General features: G+C 46.2%; 1 protein-coding gene across 1 annotated transcript; it reads left to right on the top strand.

Annotated features, from left to right (window-relative positions):
• Nucleotides 1-1,034: 1,034 nt before the first annotated feature.
• Nucleotides 1,035-10,996, top strand: LOC138371620 (uncharacterized). The gene is made up of 2 exons (XM_069336580.1): nt 1,035-1,078; nt 10,525-10,996. Exons 1-2 carry the CDS (start codon nt 1,035-1,037, stop codon nt 10,994-10,996), a joined length of 516 nt encoding a protein of 171 aa, XP_069192681.1.
• Nucleotides 10,997-16,217: the final 5,221 nt, after the last annotated feature.

The following is a 16,217-nucleotide window of genomic DNA, read 5'->3' as shown; positions in this document are numbered from 1 at the left end:
TGGTTTGGACCAAAGAGGGCACTAGACCTTTCGAACACACCTCACATACCTCTGACGTCTGGGGAATCTCTGGCCGGTTCAATGAACGCTGTACCTTGCCATACCGCAAGTACACATCCGCCTTCGCTCCAGACTCGTTGGTATCCGTGGGTGTCTGCACACAAGGCCTCTCTTCTAGCTCAGGTACTTCTGCTATCGTAACCGCATGTTCCTCGTCGGGAGAAGAATCAGGAGACTCTGCTAGAACACTGTCGATCTGCGGTTGAGAGGACAAATTAAACCTGTTTGAATCCGGGTCTGCCTTTACCTGGACATTACCATTGCCTGCCGTTACCTCCGACCTTGCTGTTTCAGCTGACTCGTCCGCGACCTTGGGAAGATTGATGCTCCAATCTGTCACCAAGTCGTTGGCTAGTACCACGTCAATCCCAGCCACAGGGAGGGTATCGACTACTGCCAACGCACATGTGCCGCTGAAGTAAGGCGAGTCGAGATGTACCGGCACTAAGGGGGCGATATACTGCGTCCTAGGAAACCCTACCAGGACAACCTGTTGTCTCCCGTCCACACTTACTCCCTCGGGTAACGAGCTCTTCACGATCAGGGACTGGGCTGCTCCACTATCTCTGAGCACTACTACAGATCTACCAGTATGATCACTCGTTACATACCCGCTTGAAGTGTGAGGGGCGAACAAACTTGATCCTTCCTGTGTCGTCGTCGACTGGTTTCCTGCTGGTGGTGTAACACAGCTCATCATCATCACCTTCCTTCGTGCGCCGCCACCTCTTCTGCCTCGGCACATAGCAGCTACATGCCCTTTCTGCCCACAGGTCCAGCACACCACATTCCTCCTTGGACTCCGGTGTTTCGGACTACTAGGACTAGTCCTTCGAGGGCTACTTGGGGGCGTTTTCTTAGCGCTTTGTGGGACGGGTCTTTCCTCTTCGTCATGAGGTCTGTCGAACCGGCGTTGGTAATTCCTCGGGACGTACTTAGCAGACGGCCTATGAGTCAGAATATACTCTTCAGCCATGGTGGCTGCCGCACTCAAGGTTTCTACCTGCTGCTCTTCCAAGTACGTCTTTAGGTCTCCAGACAATCCTTGAAGTCCTCTAGCAGTATCAGCTGCTCGAGGTCTTCCTTGGTCTCCACCTTCCGAGAGGCACACCATTCCTGAAAAAGTCGCTCCTTGATTGTGGCGAATTCGGTGAACGTGTGCTCTGAGGTCTTTTTCAGGTTTCGGAACTTCTGTCTATATGCCTCAGGTACCAATTGGTATGCCATGAGCACAACCTTCTTCACCTTGTCATAATCATGGAGTCGTCAAGGGATAACGTGGAGTAAGCGATTTGGGCCTTCCCAGTCAAGACTGACTGTATCATGATGGCCCAATTCTCCCTTGGCCACTCCAAAGAGGCAGCGACTTTCTCGAAGGCTGCAAAGAACTTCGAAACTTCCCTCTCATTGAATTTGGGGACCATTTTGATGTTTCTTACCGGATCGAAACCGCTGGTGTCCGTTGTTGGCCTCCGACCACCGCCTAATCGCAATACTTCTAGTTCATGTTGTCTCTGTCTTTCTTTTTCCTCTCTCTCTCGCTGTTTCTCTTCTCTTTCTCGTTCTTCTCTTTCTCGTTTCTCTTCTCTCTCTCGTTCTTCTCTTTCTCATTTCTCTTCTCTTTCTCTTTCTTCTCTTTCTCTTTCTCGTTCTTCTCTCTCTCGTTTCTCTTCTCTTTCTCTTTCTTCTCTTTCTCTTTCTCGTTTCTCTTCTCTCTCTTCTCTTTCTCTTTCTCGTTTCTCTTCTCTTTCTCGTTCTTCTCTTTCTCGTTTCTCTTCTCTTTCTCTTTCTGCTTTCCTTTCTTCTAATTCTAAACGCCTCATCGCCAATTCATTTTCTTTTAATTCTCGTTCCATTTCTAATTTCTTCCATTCTATCTCTCGATTAATCTCTAGGGCGCGCATTTTGACTGTTAGGAAGCTGATAATAAGCTCACCTGCATCACTGTCAACGTCGCTGCCCTTATCTTCCTTTTCCGTGGAAGCTATTTCCTCACCTTCCTTTGTACTAGGAGCCTCGCCTTCCTGTTTCTCTTCTGCCTTCAAGTGCCGGTGAACCTTGGACAAGATCTCCACACGGGAATCACTGGCACGGATCTTGATCTCCAGGTAGGCGCTCACTAGTACAAGTTCCGGTTTGCTCAGATACTTTAATCTGGCAAGACAGTCCTCTCTGTTCAGAAAAGCCTGCACATCGTCCAGATCATCGATGGTAGCTTTTTCTGCCATTGTCACAGATGGAACACTTAACTAGAACTTAACACACTGCTTACACGTTAGCACTTAACGCACCGAGCACTGTTCTACGTCAATATTGCACTTTATCGCACCAAACACTGCACTTGCCAATATTGCACGTAATTACTTCGGGCACCGCACTACCCAATATTGCACTTAATCACAGCGAACCCTTCGCTCTACAATATTGCACTGAATCACTGAGCACCGCACTAGTCAATATTGCACTTAATCGCTTAGTCACAGCGAGCACCGCACTGCACAATATTGCACTTAGTCACTCTTGAGCACCGCACAGGACGTATAACGTCACAATCGTTACACACAGGGGGAATTATTTACAGGGATTACGCCACTTCACCACCCCTGTCAAACATACTTAACAAGGGGACGAATCCCGCTGGGGATGCCAATTATGTTACGGCCCTCTCGGGACGCAACGGGGTTCTCACTCTGATGTTATTAGAGTAAGTAGTATCCGGCCCCAAGCCAGTAGTGGCTTTCAAGGAATGAGATCCGTGACGCAAGCAACTTAAAGGGGGAAGGGAAAGAAAGTTAAGAACTTTAGATTATAATTGTTCCCATCACCAAATAAATAATATATATAAAAGAGTGCACAGGGGGAGGGGTATTAACACTGTACAGGGGAAATACACAATTGTCTTCTGTTGAAGATTCTGGACACAGGCTCTCGGTGCTAAATTCTTGGTGCTTCTTCGTGGCCTCACAACGAATCCTCTGGGAAGCTGAGCCTACCCTGGCCACAGGTCAGCCAAAACACAGGTCCACTAGGGGCACCGCCGTGGAGGCCGTCAACCACACGTCCAGCAGGTCTGCTGGCAGGTTCCGGATCAGCAAGGCTGGTCAGGCCACTCCACGGGCGATATTAGGGTAATGCCCTAGACAGGAGTCTCGTGTGATATCACAAATCACTCTCCTGTCCTCAATACCCCAGTGGATAAACGTCTCCAGCAGTCGGTCCCGGGTAATCCTTCTACTGCCACTCCACTGGCAGGGTAACACCACAGTGTTCTTCCGGGGGACGACTTCACAGCTGCTGCAGCAAAGCACAAGATATGGAGACGGCTGCCTTGGGTAGACTGACTCAACTTCCATCACAGCAGTCCCAGGTCGACTCTGCAAGCAGACACGTCATCAATAACAGGGACACTAAAACACCTCACTTACAGGCTCAGACACAAACGCCCACCTATCCACTCCATAGATGGCGCTGGTGTCTGAGCACCACCTCACCAGAGGTCAGCAGCGGCTGTGTTGAGCGCTGAACAGGACTGGAAACTGGCTCCTCACGTCGTCCTCACCAGGTGTCGTCGTCCGTTTGGAGGGGGTTTCGGGAGCTGACCCACAGATGGCGCGGTCGTCAGTGCTCCGGGCTCGGACGCTGGATCCGGGTTCGTAACATCCCCCTCTCTCTCACTCATTTGCTCAAATGCTCTCTTCTTTCTCAAATTCAAGTCTTAATGCTCCCATTCTCTCACCCTCACTCTCATTCACTTAGTTTTTCTTTTTCTCAATTTCAAGTCTAGGTTAAGTGGGATGGTGGGTTTGGGTAAAAATATACAAAAAGGAGAAACAAAACTACATCTGAAAGGTTATGAAAAGGATAATATATTCAACAAATACATCAAAAACACAATAAACTACATCTGAAAGGTTAGGTTAAGGGGTTGGGGAATAAGAATAAATAATAACAAACATAATAAATGCAACTTATGAGCAACTTGATGAACTTTAACAAATAACCCTTGATCTGCAAAAATGACCATTTGAGAAATTCGCCCTAGAAACGACTAAATTCCCATATATAACAAAATCCTTTGTAATGGTTAAACACCCAATCTTAAACAAATAACACTTGAAATGCAAAAATGTCCATTTGAGAAATTAACCCTTGAAATGAGTAATGAATATGAGACAATGATTGACGAAACACAAAAGACAAGCAGGAATAATTATGTAAGTTAGATCATGGCTGGTTGGACTAGATAAGTTAGGATACATCAGTTTGGGAATGTAGATTAAGTTAGGTAAAGCAAGTTAGGTTACGTTAGGATAGGTAAGATAAGATAGGCATGTGTTAACTACACTCGAGGCATACTGCCGTTTTGCGTAGGTACGATAGGTAAAGGTAAGGTAAGTTAAGTTAGGATAGGTAAAGTTGGGTTTAGGAACGTCACGTTAACTAAGTAACATTGGGTGGAGAGGATAGGTTACGTAGGATTTGGGCGGTGTAGTTCTGAGAACAGTTTTAGGGTAAAGTGACTAAGAAAATATATTTTAACAGAAGTGCAGGTTTGGTATGAAAGCTAAACTAGTTACATTTTGGAGAGAAATTTTATGACTGAAGATGTCTTAAAGAATAACATGATGGAAGGAGAGTTTCTTTGATGAACGAAGGTGCCTTAGAGAACAACTTTTTGGTGAACGAAGGGGAATTAGAGATCTCTTTGATGATTCTGAGAATAATTTTGATCAACGATGATGGATTGGAAAGTTTCTCTAGTAAACGAAGGTGACTTAGAGATTAACTTTTATGATTTAGAGAACAACATTGATGTCTTAGAGAACAACATTGATGTCTTAGAGAATAACTTTGATGACTGTATTTAACTTTTTGATGGCTCTGAGGACAGTTTTGTTGAACGAGGATGTCTCAGAAGGCTTCTTTGAATAACGAAGGTGAGTCTGAGAATAACTTTTTGATGACTCTGAGAATGACTTTGTTGTCTTAGAGAATAACTTTGAGGGCTTAGAGAATGTCTTTGATGAAGGGAAGGTTACTTAGAGAATAACATATCATGACTGAGAATAACTTTGATGACTTTGAGAATGTCTTTTGAGAACATGAGTAGTATTTTGTTAACTCAGAGAATAACTTTGGTGACTCTGAGAAAATAGGTGATGACTTTGAGAAAGACTTCTGAGAACAAGAGTAGTATTTGAATGAGTCTTTGATGTAATGAAGAGTAACTTTGATGTCTCGAAGATATCTTGCAGATCAACTTTGATGACCGAGATGAACTTTTGTTGTTTTAGAGATTAATTTTGATAGCTCCGAGAATAACTTTAATGAACGAAGATGTCTTAGAAAGCTTCTCTGATGAACGAAAGGTTACTTAGAGAATAACATTTTGATGACTGAGATTAACTTTGATGACTCTGAGAATAACTTTAAGGATGCGAGTAAATTTTGAGTGTTTGAGAGTGTCTTTTGATATCTCGAAGAGTTCCCCTTGAAGTCTTAAAGGATGTCTTTGATGTCTCAAAGGATGTCTTTGAGTGCAACTTTGATGTCTTTGAGTAAGTCCTTGATGTCTCGAAGAGTGTCTTTGACTATATTTCTTACTTAACGACATATAATTTTAGTTAGGAACAATGATGAATATGACTATTTTAGCAAAGTGGAAGGCTACTTTAGTTAAGAACAGTGTTGGAAAGAGGCTACACATGACTATTTCAGATGAGCGAAGTGATATTTCAGTTAAGAAATGACAGGGAAACATGATGAAGTAACTATTTTTTATTTGACTGATGAATACTTGTAGTTAAGGAAAAAGACAAAACATGACGAGGGAGACTATTTTTGTGCTCCCCAAAGTATAATGTCAGTTAAGAACAGCGATGAAAGATATCTTTGGTTATTTTTTCTTACTTGACAAAACATAATTTTAGTTAGGAACAATGATGATGAATATGACTTTTTCTGTTGATTGATGGATAATTTTAGTTATGAAATGACAATGAAACATGAAGAACACGGTTATTTTTCTGATGACTAGGGAATAAGTTTAGTTATGAACAGCGTTGGTAAGATTCCTTTAACTATTTTTGGTTGATTGGATAATAAGTTTAGTTGAGAAATGAGGAAAGTGACTATGTTTTAGTTGATTGGCGAAAGATTTTTAGTTAAGAAGTTACAAGAAAGGTTTGTCTTTGTAAATTTGGAACTGAATAAAGTGTAGATTTGTTTAAGAACAGGGTTGGTAGAACTATTAAGTTGTCTATGAGAATTACTTTGACATAGTTTTGCAAATAAAAACTGGGTGACTAAAATTGTTGAGGGAACTGTATTGCAGTATAATATTATTTGACAAAGAACTAGATAGTGAATGGAAGAAACAAATTGGTTTAAAGAAACAAAGAACATAAAAAAAATTGAGGTTAAGTAGGGGAATGAACACAGTGAACATACGGTGAACACAGAAAAAATGTAAGAAAAAGTTGATGAATTGAGTGAACATGCAGGGAATATGAACTTATAGAGAATATGAAAACATGATAAGGAACATAGGGAATACAAGAATGAACACTGAACATGTGAAGAACAAGCTAAGAACATTGAGAACATGAATATTGAGTATAAAAGTTATACAGAGAACATATGATGTACATGAAAACATGACAAAGAACATAGTGAACATATGGGGAAAATGGTAGAAAACAGAAAAAATGAGAAAAACAGGTGAAAAGAATTGAACTGAGCATGCTGTGAACATTTGTAGAACATGGAATGAACACAGAAAACGTGGAAAAAATGTGAAGAACACAGCTGAATATAGAGTAAATATGCAAATACAGTATGATGATTATTGAAGGTTTGGATACGTTGGGGATGAGAATGGAAAGGTGATTACTCTGATAAACAGATAGGCTGGAGAGGGACTTGATCGGATATAATTATGTTCGATGATCTAAGACTGAGGAAATGGAGCTTGGCTAATGTCCAGATTAATTTTACTACGTTAGAAATAAGGTGATCTTAAATCTCAGGGTGATTTAGTTGGAAAATAAAGAACTTGTACAAATGAACTAAGCTGGGGGGACAAGAGTTGAAACTTGATAACTGAACCGGTTTTTATTTACTATGTCTGAAAATGTAGTTGGGTGTTCAAATCTCAGGGGGATTTGGACTGATAGTAATAAATTTACAGGAGTGAACTTGGACAGAGGACAAGAGCTAGAGTTTTATAATTGTTTACATCATATTTACTATGAAATACAGAGGGTAAAAATTTCAGGGGAATTGATAGGATATTTACAAAGATACGAGAGAGAACTAAGGTGGGGACGAGAGCTGGAGCTCGTTAACTGTTTTGATCTTATTTACGGTGTCTGAAATACAGAGGGTAAAAATTTCAGTGAAATTGATGGGTTATTTACAAATATACGAGAGAGAACTATGTTGGGGGACGAGAGCTGGAGCTCAGTAACTGACTTGATCTTATTTACTAACTTTGAAGTATGTCTGCTTTAAATTTCGGGGAAAATTGGTCTGTTACTAACGATCTTGTACAAATGAACTAAGCTGGGGACAAGAGCTAGAGTTTGATAATTGTTTGGATTTACTAAACTACGTCTGAAATACAGAGGGTAGAAATTTCAGGGAATTTGATTAGATATTAACGAAGATACGAGAGAGAAACAGAGCGAGAGAGAGAGACGGAGAGACAGAGACAGAGAGAGAGACAGAGAGACACCCAGACAGAGAGAGAGAGAGACAGAGAGACAGAGACAGAGAGACAGAGAGAGAGATTCGATGGACTGAATGAAAGCCTTTCTCCATCTGTCTGCTAGCTAAACCACCAAGAAGAAGTCTTATTATTATTATTATTATTATTATTATTATTATTATTATTATTATTATTATCGTTGTAAATCGCTTAAGTGATTAATAAAAGAAATAAATTTATATATAATGTGTTTACTTTTCCCTCGTTTATTGCTCTCACCATGTTGATCACGTTACGATATAGCTTAGTCATATTAACAGAAATAATACTAAAAGGGTTTGCACAGAACAATGGTTGATGGTATGGGGGCGGTGGGGGGCTGAGGGGTGGGAGTGATTGATGGCTGACAGGTGTGGGTCTGTCTGTCGGCAGGAGTATGTACCTCGCTCCTCCTTAACGAATCCACAGTGTATGGGGAAGCGTGGTGTGACGAACATCTCCAACACAGCAGTAATGGGTGATTGTAGGACGAAGAGGTGATGGAGATTGAGTAAACATGCATACATTTCAATGATATTTATTTGAGCCAGCAGATGATGTGATCACAGTTAACAAGAATAATTTGTAGGTAGAGATCGCGTCTCCGTAATGATGTGAAATGTTTCTCTCTTTTAGTAAACGCTAACTTCCAGACTTTGACTGAGTTTACTAAGTGAAGTGTCGTGTGGTGGACTATAGAGAGGGAGAGAGAGAGAGAGAGAGAGAGACAGAGAGAGACAGAGAGAGAGACAGAGAGACAGAGAGAGAGACAGAGAGACAGAGAGAGGCAGAGAGACAGAGAGAGAGACAGAGAGACAGAGCGAGAGAGAGAGAGAGAGACAGAGAGCCAGAGAGACAGAGAGACAGAGAGACAGAGAGAGACAGAGAGACAGATCGTTACTCTTAAAATGTTATTTGGGCAAAGAACGAACGAAGTTGGTATATTATCCACGTTACATTAATGATATTGGGTAAAGAACGAAGTTAGCATATTGGTCGTGTTACCTTACAAGGTTATAAGGGTGAGAGAGAAGGGGGGCTCGAAAATTGACATAGTGGTCATCCTCTGATGCGCTGTCAGTCTAAGTGAAATGGAGAAAGATACGTGAACAGCAGCAGCAGGAGAAAGGAAAATGATGTTACTTTCCCCAACTATTAAATGATCTGGAGAGAGAGAGAGAGAGAGACAGAGAGAGACAGAGAGACAGAGTTGCTGACTGTAGCTACATCTCCCCTTAACGAAACGCACTGGGTAACGGTTGCCCAACCACTTCCGCCATGTCCAAGGAAGTAATGGCAGTCATTGCCTACCCCCCGGGAGATACAATCATAGTACTTGGAAAAAGTCTTTCAGTCAGCCTCTAGCCAGTGACCTGTACGCACACCCCTCCGCAGACATTGAAAAACACTTAAGGGTAATGGTATACAGTCCTCCTGCTGGAGTCTACTCTCTCATCCTCTCACACTTAGGACTTCCTGTAGGGGGAGTTAATGGTTTGTCTAACCGCATAATGACCCAGAGCAGTCTCACGACGATGAGGGGAAGCTCCCACTCACCCTTCCATCCCTCCCATACCCCTCCTACACCCCAAACAACATAACAGACTGTGTTGACTGTCCTCGCATCTACACGCAATCTCACAATCATCAAAATTATGATCCGCACACAGGATTAAGTCTACGCAAAACACACATACATATTCATTTACTCCATCCTCTTATCCTTCTATTTTCTTACTCTACCACTTACTCTCACACAACAATATATCTCCAAGTCTGGTCTTAAGACAACGAAAACCCTTTAAGGGAATGGCCCACTTCCGCAGGAGGGTGCTCTCTCTCTCTCTTACCCTCCTCTCCCACTTACGACTTCCTGTAGGGGGGAAGCTAATGGACGTCCAGGCATTCCCCTCAGGTATGGGGGTTCTCCTCTCCCTCCCCCCTCCCCCTCCCCAAACAACATATCCACTATGTTGGATCCCCTCGACCTATACTCACGATCATCAAACTATTATCGTCACACAGGATTAAGTCTATGACAAACACACACATATTCATTTACTCCTTCCTCATATTCCACTCTTATCCTTGTATTTTCATACGTCTTCCCAGAAATTCCCTTTGTGACTAGAGCGACGCGCTGCGACTAGAGCGACGCGATACACCTGCTCACCCACCACTCAAGACCGCGTCCGACACGCGCCAAACTTCCGGGAATATCCCAAAAAAACCCTCTGCGACTACGACGACGCGCTGCGACTACGACGACACGCCCCACCTGGCACCCATCAACATGACTTACTCTCTTTCCTGACCACATACCCAAACACCGGACGCTCACACGCGTCCGAAACGCGCCAAACTTCCGGGAAAATCCCCCAAAACCCTTGAGGACTAGACACCTGCGCGCCACCTGTCGGGTGCCACTCACGTGAGTGCCACCTGGCAGGTGGCGCGCGCGGTCGTAGTCCTCATTTACATTACTGATATCGTGTTTTAAGTGCATCGAGTCCACAGTGAACCAGATTATATTGTTCAGTGATATATCAGGAAATTACACAAACGTGTTAGTGTCACCCCTCTGACCCCCCCCCCATACCCATACCCGCCAGTGTGTACCGTCACCCAACCCACGAGTCACCCCCCCCCCTTCTTGCCCCACCCCAACCGCGACCGCTACCTCCCTGTGTCCACCCCCTCACGCTACTTCCGCCCAGCGCCCGCCCAGCCTTCGCCCAGCGCCCGCCCAGCGCCCACCCAGCGCCCATCCAGCGCCCACCCGGCGCCCACCCGGCGCCCACCCAGCGCCCGCCCAGCGCCCACCCAGCGCCCGCCCAGCTCCCACCCAGCGCCCGCCCAGCGCCCACCCAGCAACGCCCGTCCAGCGCCCAAACAGCGCCCGCCCCGCGCCCGCCCAGCGCCTGCCCAGCGCCCGCCCCGCGCCCACCCAGCGCCTGCCCAGCGCCCGCCCAGCGCCCGCCCGGCGCCCGCCCAGCGCCCGCCCAGCGCCCGCCCGGCGCCCGCCCAGCGCCCGCTCAGCGCCCGCCCGACGCCCGCCCAGCGCCCGCCCAGCGCCCGCTCGGCGCTCGCCCAGTGCCCGCCCGGCGCCCGCCCAGCGCCCGCTCAGCGCCCGCCCGACGCCCGCCCAGCACCTTCCCAGCGCCCGCCGATGTCGCAGGTCACGACTAACAGCCAGGCTTCTCTCAGCCAAGAGGAGCCATCAATCGACGACAGGTACGGCAGATGCCAAGTGTGTGACAAGGTGTGGAGACTCAAGCGTAACGAAGATGTGCGCAAGCATGCTCACAACGGAACCGATTGTCCGGGTATGTGGCGCTCTCCCAAAGAGGGTATCAATCAAGGCCCCACTCCAGCAGTCAGGGAAAACACCTCCAACAGCTTCATTTCGACTGAGAATCTACTAGAAGCCATCAAAGCAACATCGGTTGGAACCTTGCAGCACATTCCCAAAGCTGCTCGGCCCCGGGCGGCAGCCAAACTATCCAGCCTCTTGAAAAAGGTCAATGACTCCCCTGGAACCATCCAAGCATGGCACAACCTTCTCCTGTTTGGAAACATATGCCTAGCTGTCCCTGCAAGGAGAGACAAATCACTAGCTTCCTCGGTCATTATGGCTATAAATAGTTTTCCTAGAGAGGACAACCAGGCACCCCTCCCCACCCGTGCCAAAAACACCCACCGCAGGAAAGGTATCAACAGCAGAACCGAGGCATCCAAAATCAGAGCAACAGTCAGCAAGAAAATAGAAGAAGGCAACACAATAGGGGCGATCAGAGTCATCACCAGTGAAGACACAGTTGCCACCAGGGATGCCCATACAGCACAAGCCCTGAGGAAAAAACACCCACCCAGAGCTCCTCGTGACGACAATGTTCCCCTAGTCGGTGTCACCAGAGCAAAACCCCTGTGTGTGCTCGAATCCGTGGTGCATAAAGCAGCTTTATCCTTCCCACCAGGATCAGCAGGTGGGTTCACAGGACTACGACCCAACCACATCAAACAAATGCTCAACCCTGCATTGGGAGACATTGCACAGGGCCTCCTGGTGGAACTAACTAGATTCGCCAACACATGTCTAGCTGGCAACATACCAGAGACCATACGGCCTCTCTTTTTTGGCGCTACCCTCTGTGCCCTGAGGAAAAAAGATGGAGGAATCAGACCGATAGCTGTGGGCAATTCACTCCGGCGTCTCGTCGCTAAGGCTGCTGCTAGAGCAGTTAGTCAGGCAGCAGCCGACATGCTGAAGCCAAAACAGCTTGGGTTTGGCATTCCCCAAGGGTGTGAGGCAGCGGCTCATGCAGCTAGAGCCTACATTGCCAACATTACAAATGAAAAAGCCCTGATAAAGCTGGACTTCAAAAATGCTTTCAATCTGGTTAGAAGGGATGCAGTAGTCAGTGCAGTTCATTGCCTTTTTCCTTCCCTCTACCCGTTTGTAAACTCATGCTACAGCAAGAATCTAATTCTGCTTTTTGGGGAACATGAAATTGAATCACAAGAAGGTGTCCAACAGGGTGACCCCCTTGCTCCCTTTCTTTTCTGCCTAGTTATCAAGGAAGTCACCGATAACCTGTCCAGTGAGCTCAACATTTGGTTTTTGGATGATGGTACTCTAGCCAGCTCCCCAGCCTCACTCTTGGACGACATAAGAATAATTCAGGATCAAGGAGCAAGCCTAGGCCTCACCCTGAACCCTTCCAAGTGCGAAATAACCTCCACCAACCAGCACATAATAGAGCAAATAAAGGTTGTTTTGCCTGACATTCATACAACCAACCCTGAGGACAGCACACTCCTAGGTGCTCCTCTTGGAAGGAATGCCATCGACGGGGTCCTTGGTAAGAAGATCACTGACCTGAAGAGGATGAACGAAAGGATTGAAGACATCGATGCTCATGATGCACTTTACCTCATCACCAGATGCTTGTCCTTCCCCAGGCTGACCTACTTTCTAAGATGTTCGCCATCTTTCAACAATATTAAATTAGAAGAGTATGACAGCTTGCTGAAATCAACACTAGAAAAAGCCGTCAATCTTTCCCTCAGCGACTTACAGTGGAAACAGGCCTCCCTTCCTGTCAGACTCGGGGGCCTTGGCGTGCGCACAGCAACACAAATAGCTGTACCAGCGTTCCAGTCATCTTCAGTGGGGTCTGACAACTTGGTGAAGGAAATCCTACCTGAGCACCTAGTTCAACAGGCTGGGGTACATGATCCCAGTTTCACAGACTGCACAACCAAATGGGTCTCTCTCACAGGACCAGCACCCCAACCACCGCCTTCTGAATCCCATAAGCAATCCAGCTGGGATCGCCCCATTGCCGACCAAGTAGCTGCGACTTTGTTAGAAGCTGCGACAACACCACATGACACTGCCCGACTTAGAGCTGTAGCAGCTCCCAATGCAGGTGATTTCCTATTACCAACCTGAATGTCAGCAACTGGCACCCGTCTCATACCGCAGGCCCTCCGAATTGCTGTGGCTCTCCACCTCGCTGCCCCAATCCACACCGAATACAGGTGTATTTGCGGCGAGGCAAAGGCCGACAGATAGGGATGGCATGGCCGTCTCTGCCAAAGGACAGGAGGATGGCATGCAAGACACGGCGAGGTCAATGACATTATTAAGAGAAGCCTTACCACAGCCGGTTGTCCAGCAGAGAGAGAGCCCCATTACCTAATGTCCCGCAACTCTGATGAGCCTGTCGGTCGCCCAGACGGAATTACGGTGAACCCTTGGAAGAATGGTAGACAGTTGGTGTGGGACTACACTTGCGTTTCAACTTTAGCCAATACCTATGTTGACTTCAGTGCTACACAAGCAGGAGGAGCTGCCAATCACCGGGAAGCGGCCAAGTCACGTAAATACAGAGACCTTGAGCACCACTACAATTTTGTCCCCATTGCCTCAGAGACACTTGGTGCCTGGGGTAAAAGTGCAGCTAGCTTTTTGAAGGAGTTGGGGTCTAAGCTTATCAAAACAACTAGAGATCCTAGAGCTGCCAGTTTTCTTTTTCAGCGCCTTAGTGTGGCAATCCAGAGGGGAAATGCTCACTGCATTCATAGTTCCTGCCCGCCATCTGAGGAGCTGGAGGAGCTGTTCAACCTGTGACAAGCAGCCTTGTACCCTGCATGTAATGAATATTGTAACTTTTTTTGTGTAATGACATTTTCAAATAAAGTTAGATAAATATACACACATACCAAAAGAATAGGGGTGGTAGGAGAAGAAAATATAAAAGTGTTCAGTGAGGATCCACAAGGTCTTCTCTGAGTACTCTTTATTTTCTTCTCCGAGGCTATGGGTCCCTACACTTGCACCAGAGGTGCTACCCCTCCTATATATATATATATATATATATATATATATATATATATATATATATATATATATATATATATATATATATATAAACAAATCCACAAGGACCGCACCTGAATGCTCCACGACAAACACCTGAATGCTCCACGACAAACACCTGAATGCTCCACGACAAACACCTGAATGCTCCACGACAAACACCTGAATGCTCCACGACAAACACCTGAATGCTCCACGACAAACACCTGAATGCTCCACGACAAACACCTGAATGCTCCACGACAAGGAACCTCATAGACTCCGACGCCCTCAGTTTTATCTTTCTTCTGACAGACGTTTACTAATTCATTTTAAATTTTATTTGGGTAAATGAAAATGAATTTTCTTTTGCCCATTTTGCTTGCAGGGAACTATATGGAATGATCAAGTCTGGTCATTCCTAATAGTTTCTTGTGGTGATGGTAGCAAAGTTTATCATCACCAAACACCCGCATCACCAAACACCCGCATCACCAAACACCCGCATCACCAAACACCCGCATCACCAAACACCCGCATCACCAAACACCCGCATCACCAAACACCCGCATCACCAAACACCCGCATCACCAAACACAGGAGGTCTGTTAAATATGGTAAAGAGTTATAATAGGGTTATCTTTATATAAACATGAAAGTAAGACCCATCACAAAGTTACATGGGATAATTCTTTGTGTAATTTATCCCCAACAATGTGGCTTCAAAACAGAAAAATAATAGAATTTAATTTTATAAACAATAATCAACATTTTAATATTTCCTCAGGGCCGAGGTTATCAGATTTGGTGAGTAATTACGTCACATGATGGTTATTATACCTAATGCTTCCCCATAGCATTGTCTGCTTGCTTTATCTATCATTATATATACCAAAAAAGATAATGTATCCATCCACTCATTCTCTTCCCCTTATCTCATTATATAAGCTGTTACTTTCTCGTGCCCTTGACACACCCACTCATTACCACCCTCCCTCACACCCCTCTCATTACCGTCCTCCCTCACACTCCTCTCATTACTGTCCTCCCTCACACCCCTCTCATTACTGTCCTCCCTCACACCCTCTCATTACCACCCTCCCTCACACCCCTCTCATTACCACTCTCCCTCACACCCCTCTCATTACTGTCCTGCCTCACACCCCTCTCATTACCACCCTCCCTCACACCCCTCTCATTACCACTCTCCCTTACACCCCTCTCATTACCACTCTCCCTCACACCCCTCTCATTACAGTCCTGCCTCACACCCCTCTCATTACCACCCTCCCTCACACCCCTCTCATTACCACCCTCCCTCACACCCCTCTCATTACTGTCCTCCCTCACACCCCTCTCATTACTGTCCTCCCTCACACCCCTCTCATTACCACCCTCCCTCACACCCCTATCATTACCACCCTCCCTCACACCCCTCTCATTAATGTCCTCCCTCACACCCCTCTCATTACTGTCCTCCCTCACACCCCTCTCATTACCACCCTCCCTCACACCCCTCTCATTACCACTCTCCCTCACACCCCTCTCATTACTGTCCTGCCTCACACCCCTCTCATTACCACCCTCCCTCACACCCCTCTCATTACCGCCCTCCCTTACACCCCTCGCATTACCGCCCACCCTCACACCCCTCTCATTACCGCCCTCCCTCACACCCCTCTCATTACCACCCTCCCTCACACCCCTCTCATTACCACTCTCCCTCATACCCCTCTCATTACTGTCCTGCCTCACACCCCTCTCATTACCACCCTCCCTCACACCCCTCTCATTACTGTCCTCCCTCACACCCCCTCTCATTACTGTCCTCCCTCACACCCCTCTCATTACTGTCCTCCCTCACACCCCTCTCATTACCACCCTCCCTCACACCCCTATCATTACCACCCTCCCTCACACCCCTCTCATTACTGTCCTCCCTCACACCCCTCTCATTACTGTCGTCCCTCACACCCCTCTCATTACCACCCTCCCTCACACCCCTCTCATTACCACTCTCCCTCACACCCCTCTCATTACCACCCT

Source organism: Procambarus clarkii, chromosome 4, assembly GCF_040958095.1.
Source record: "Procambarus clarkii isolate CNS0578487 chromosome 4, FALCON_Pclarkii_2.0, whole genome shotgun sequence".
NCBI classification, from domain to species: Eukaryota; Metazoa; Arthropoda; class Malacostraca; order Decapoda; family Cambaridae; genus Procambarus; species Procambarus clarkii.
The sequence above is the reverse complement of the archived record's forward strand: the minus strand, read 5'-3'. Positions and strand labels throughout refer to the sequence as shown.

Coding starts and splice junctions, on each gene's coding strand:
- LOC138371620 (XM_069336580.1), top strand. CDS start 1,035: ATGGTGGCTGCCGCACTCAAGGTTTCTACCTGCTGCTCTTCCAA. Junction 1,079..10,524: donor TCTACCTGCTGCTCTTCCAA/GTACGTCTTTAG, acceptor ACTTCCGCCCAG/CGCCCGCCCAGCCTTCGCCC.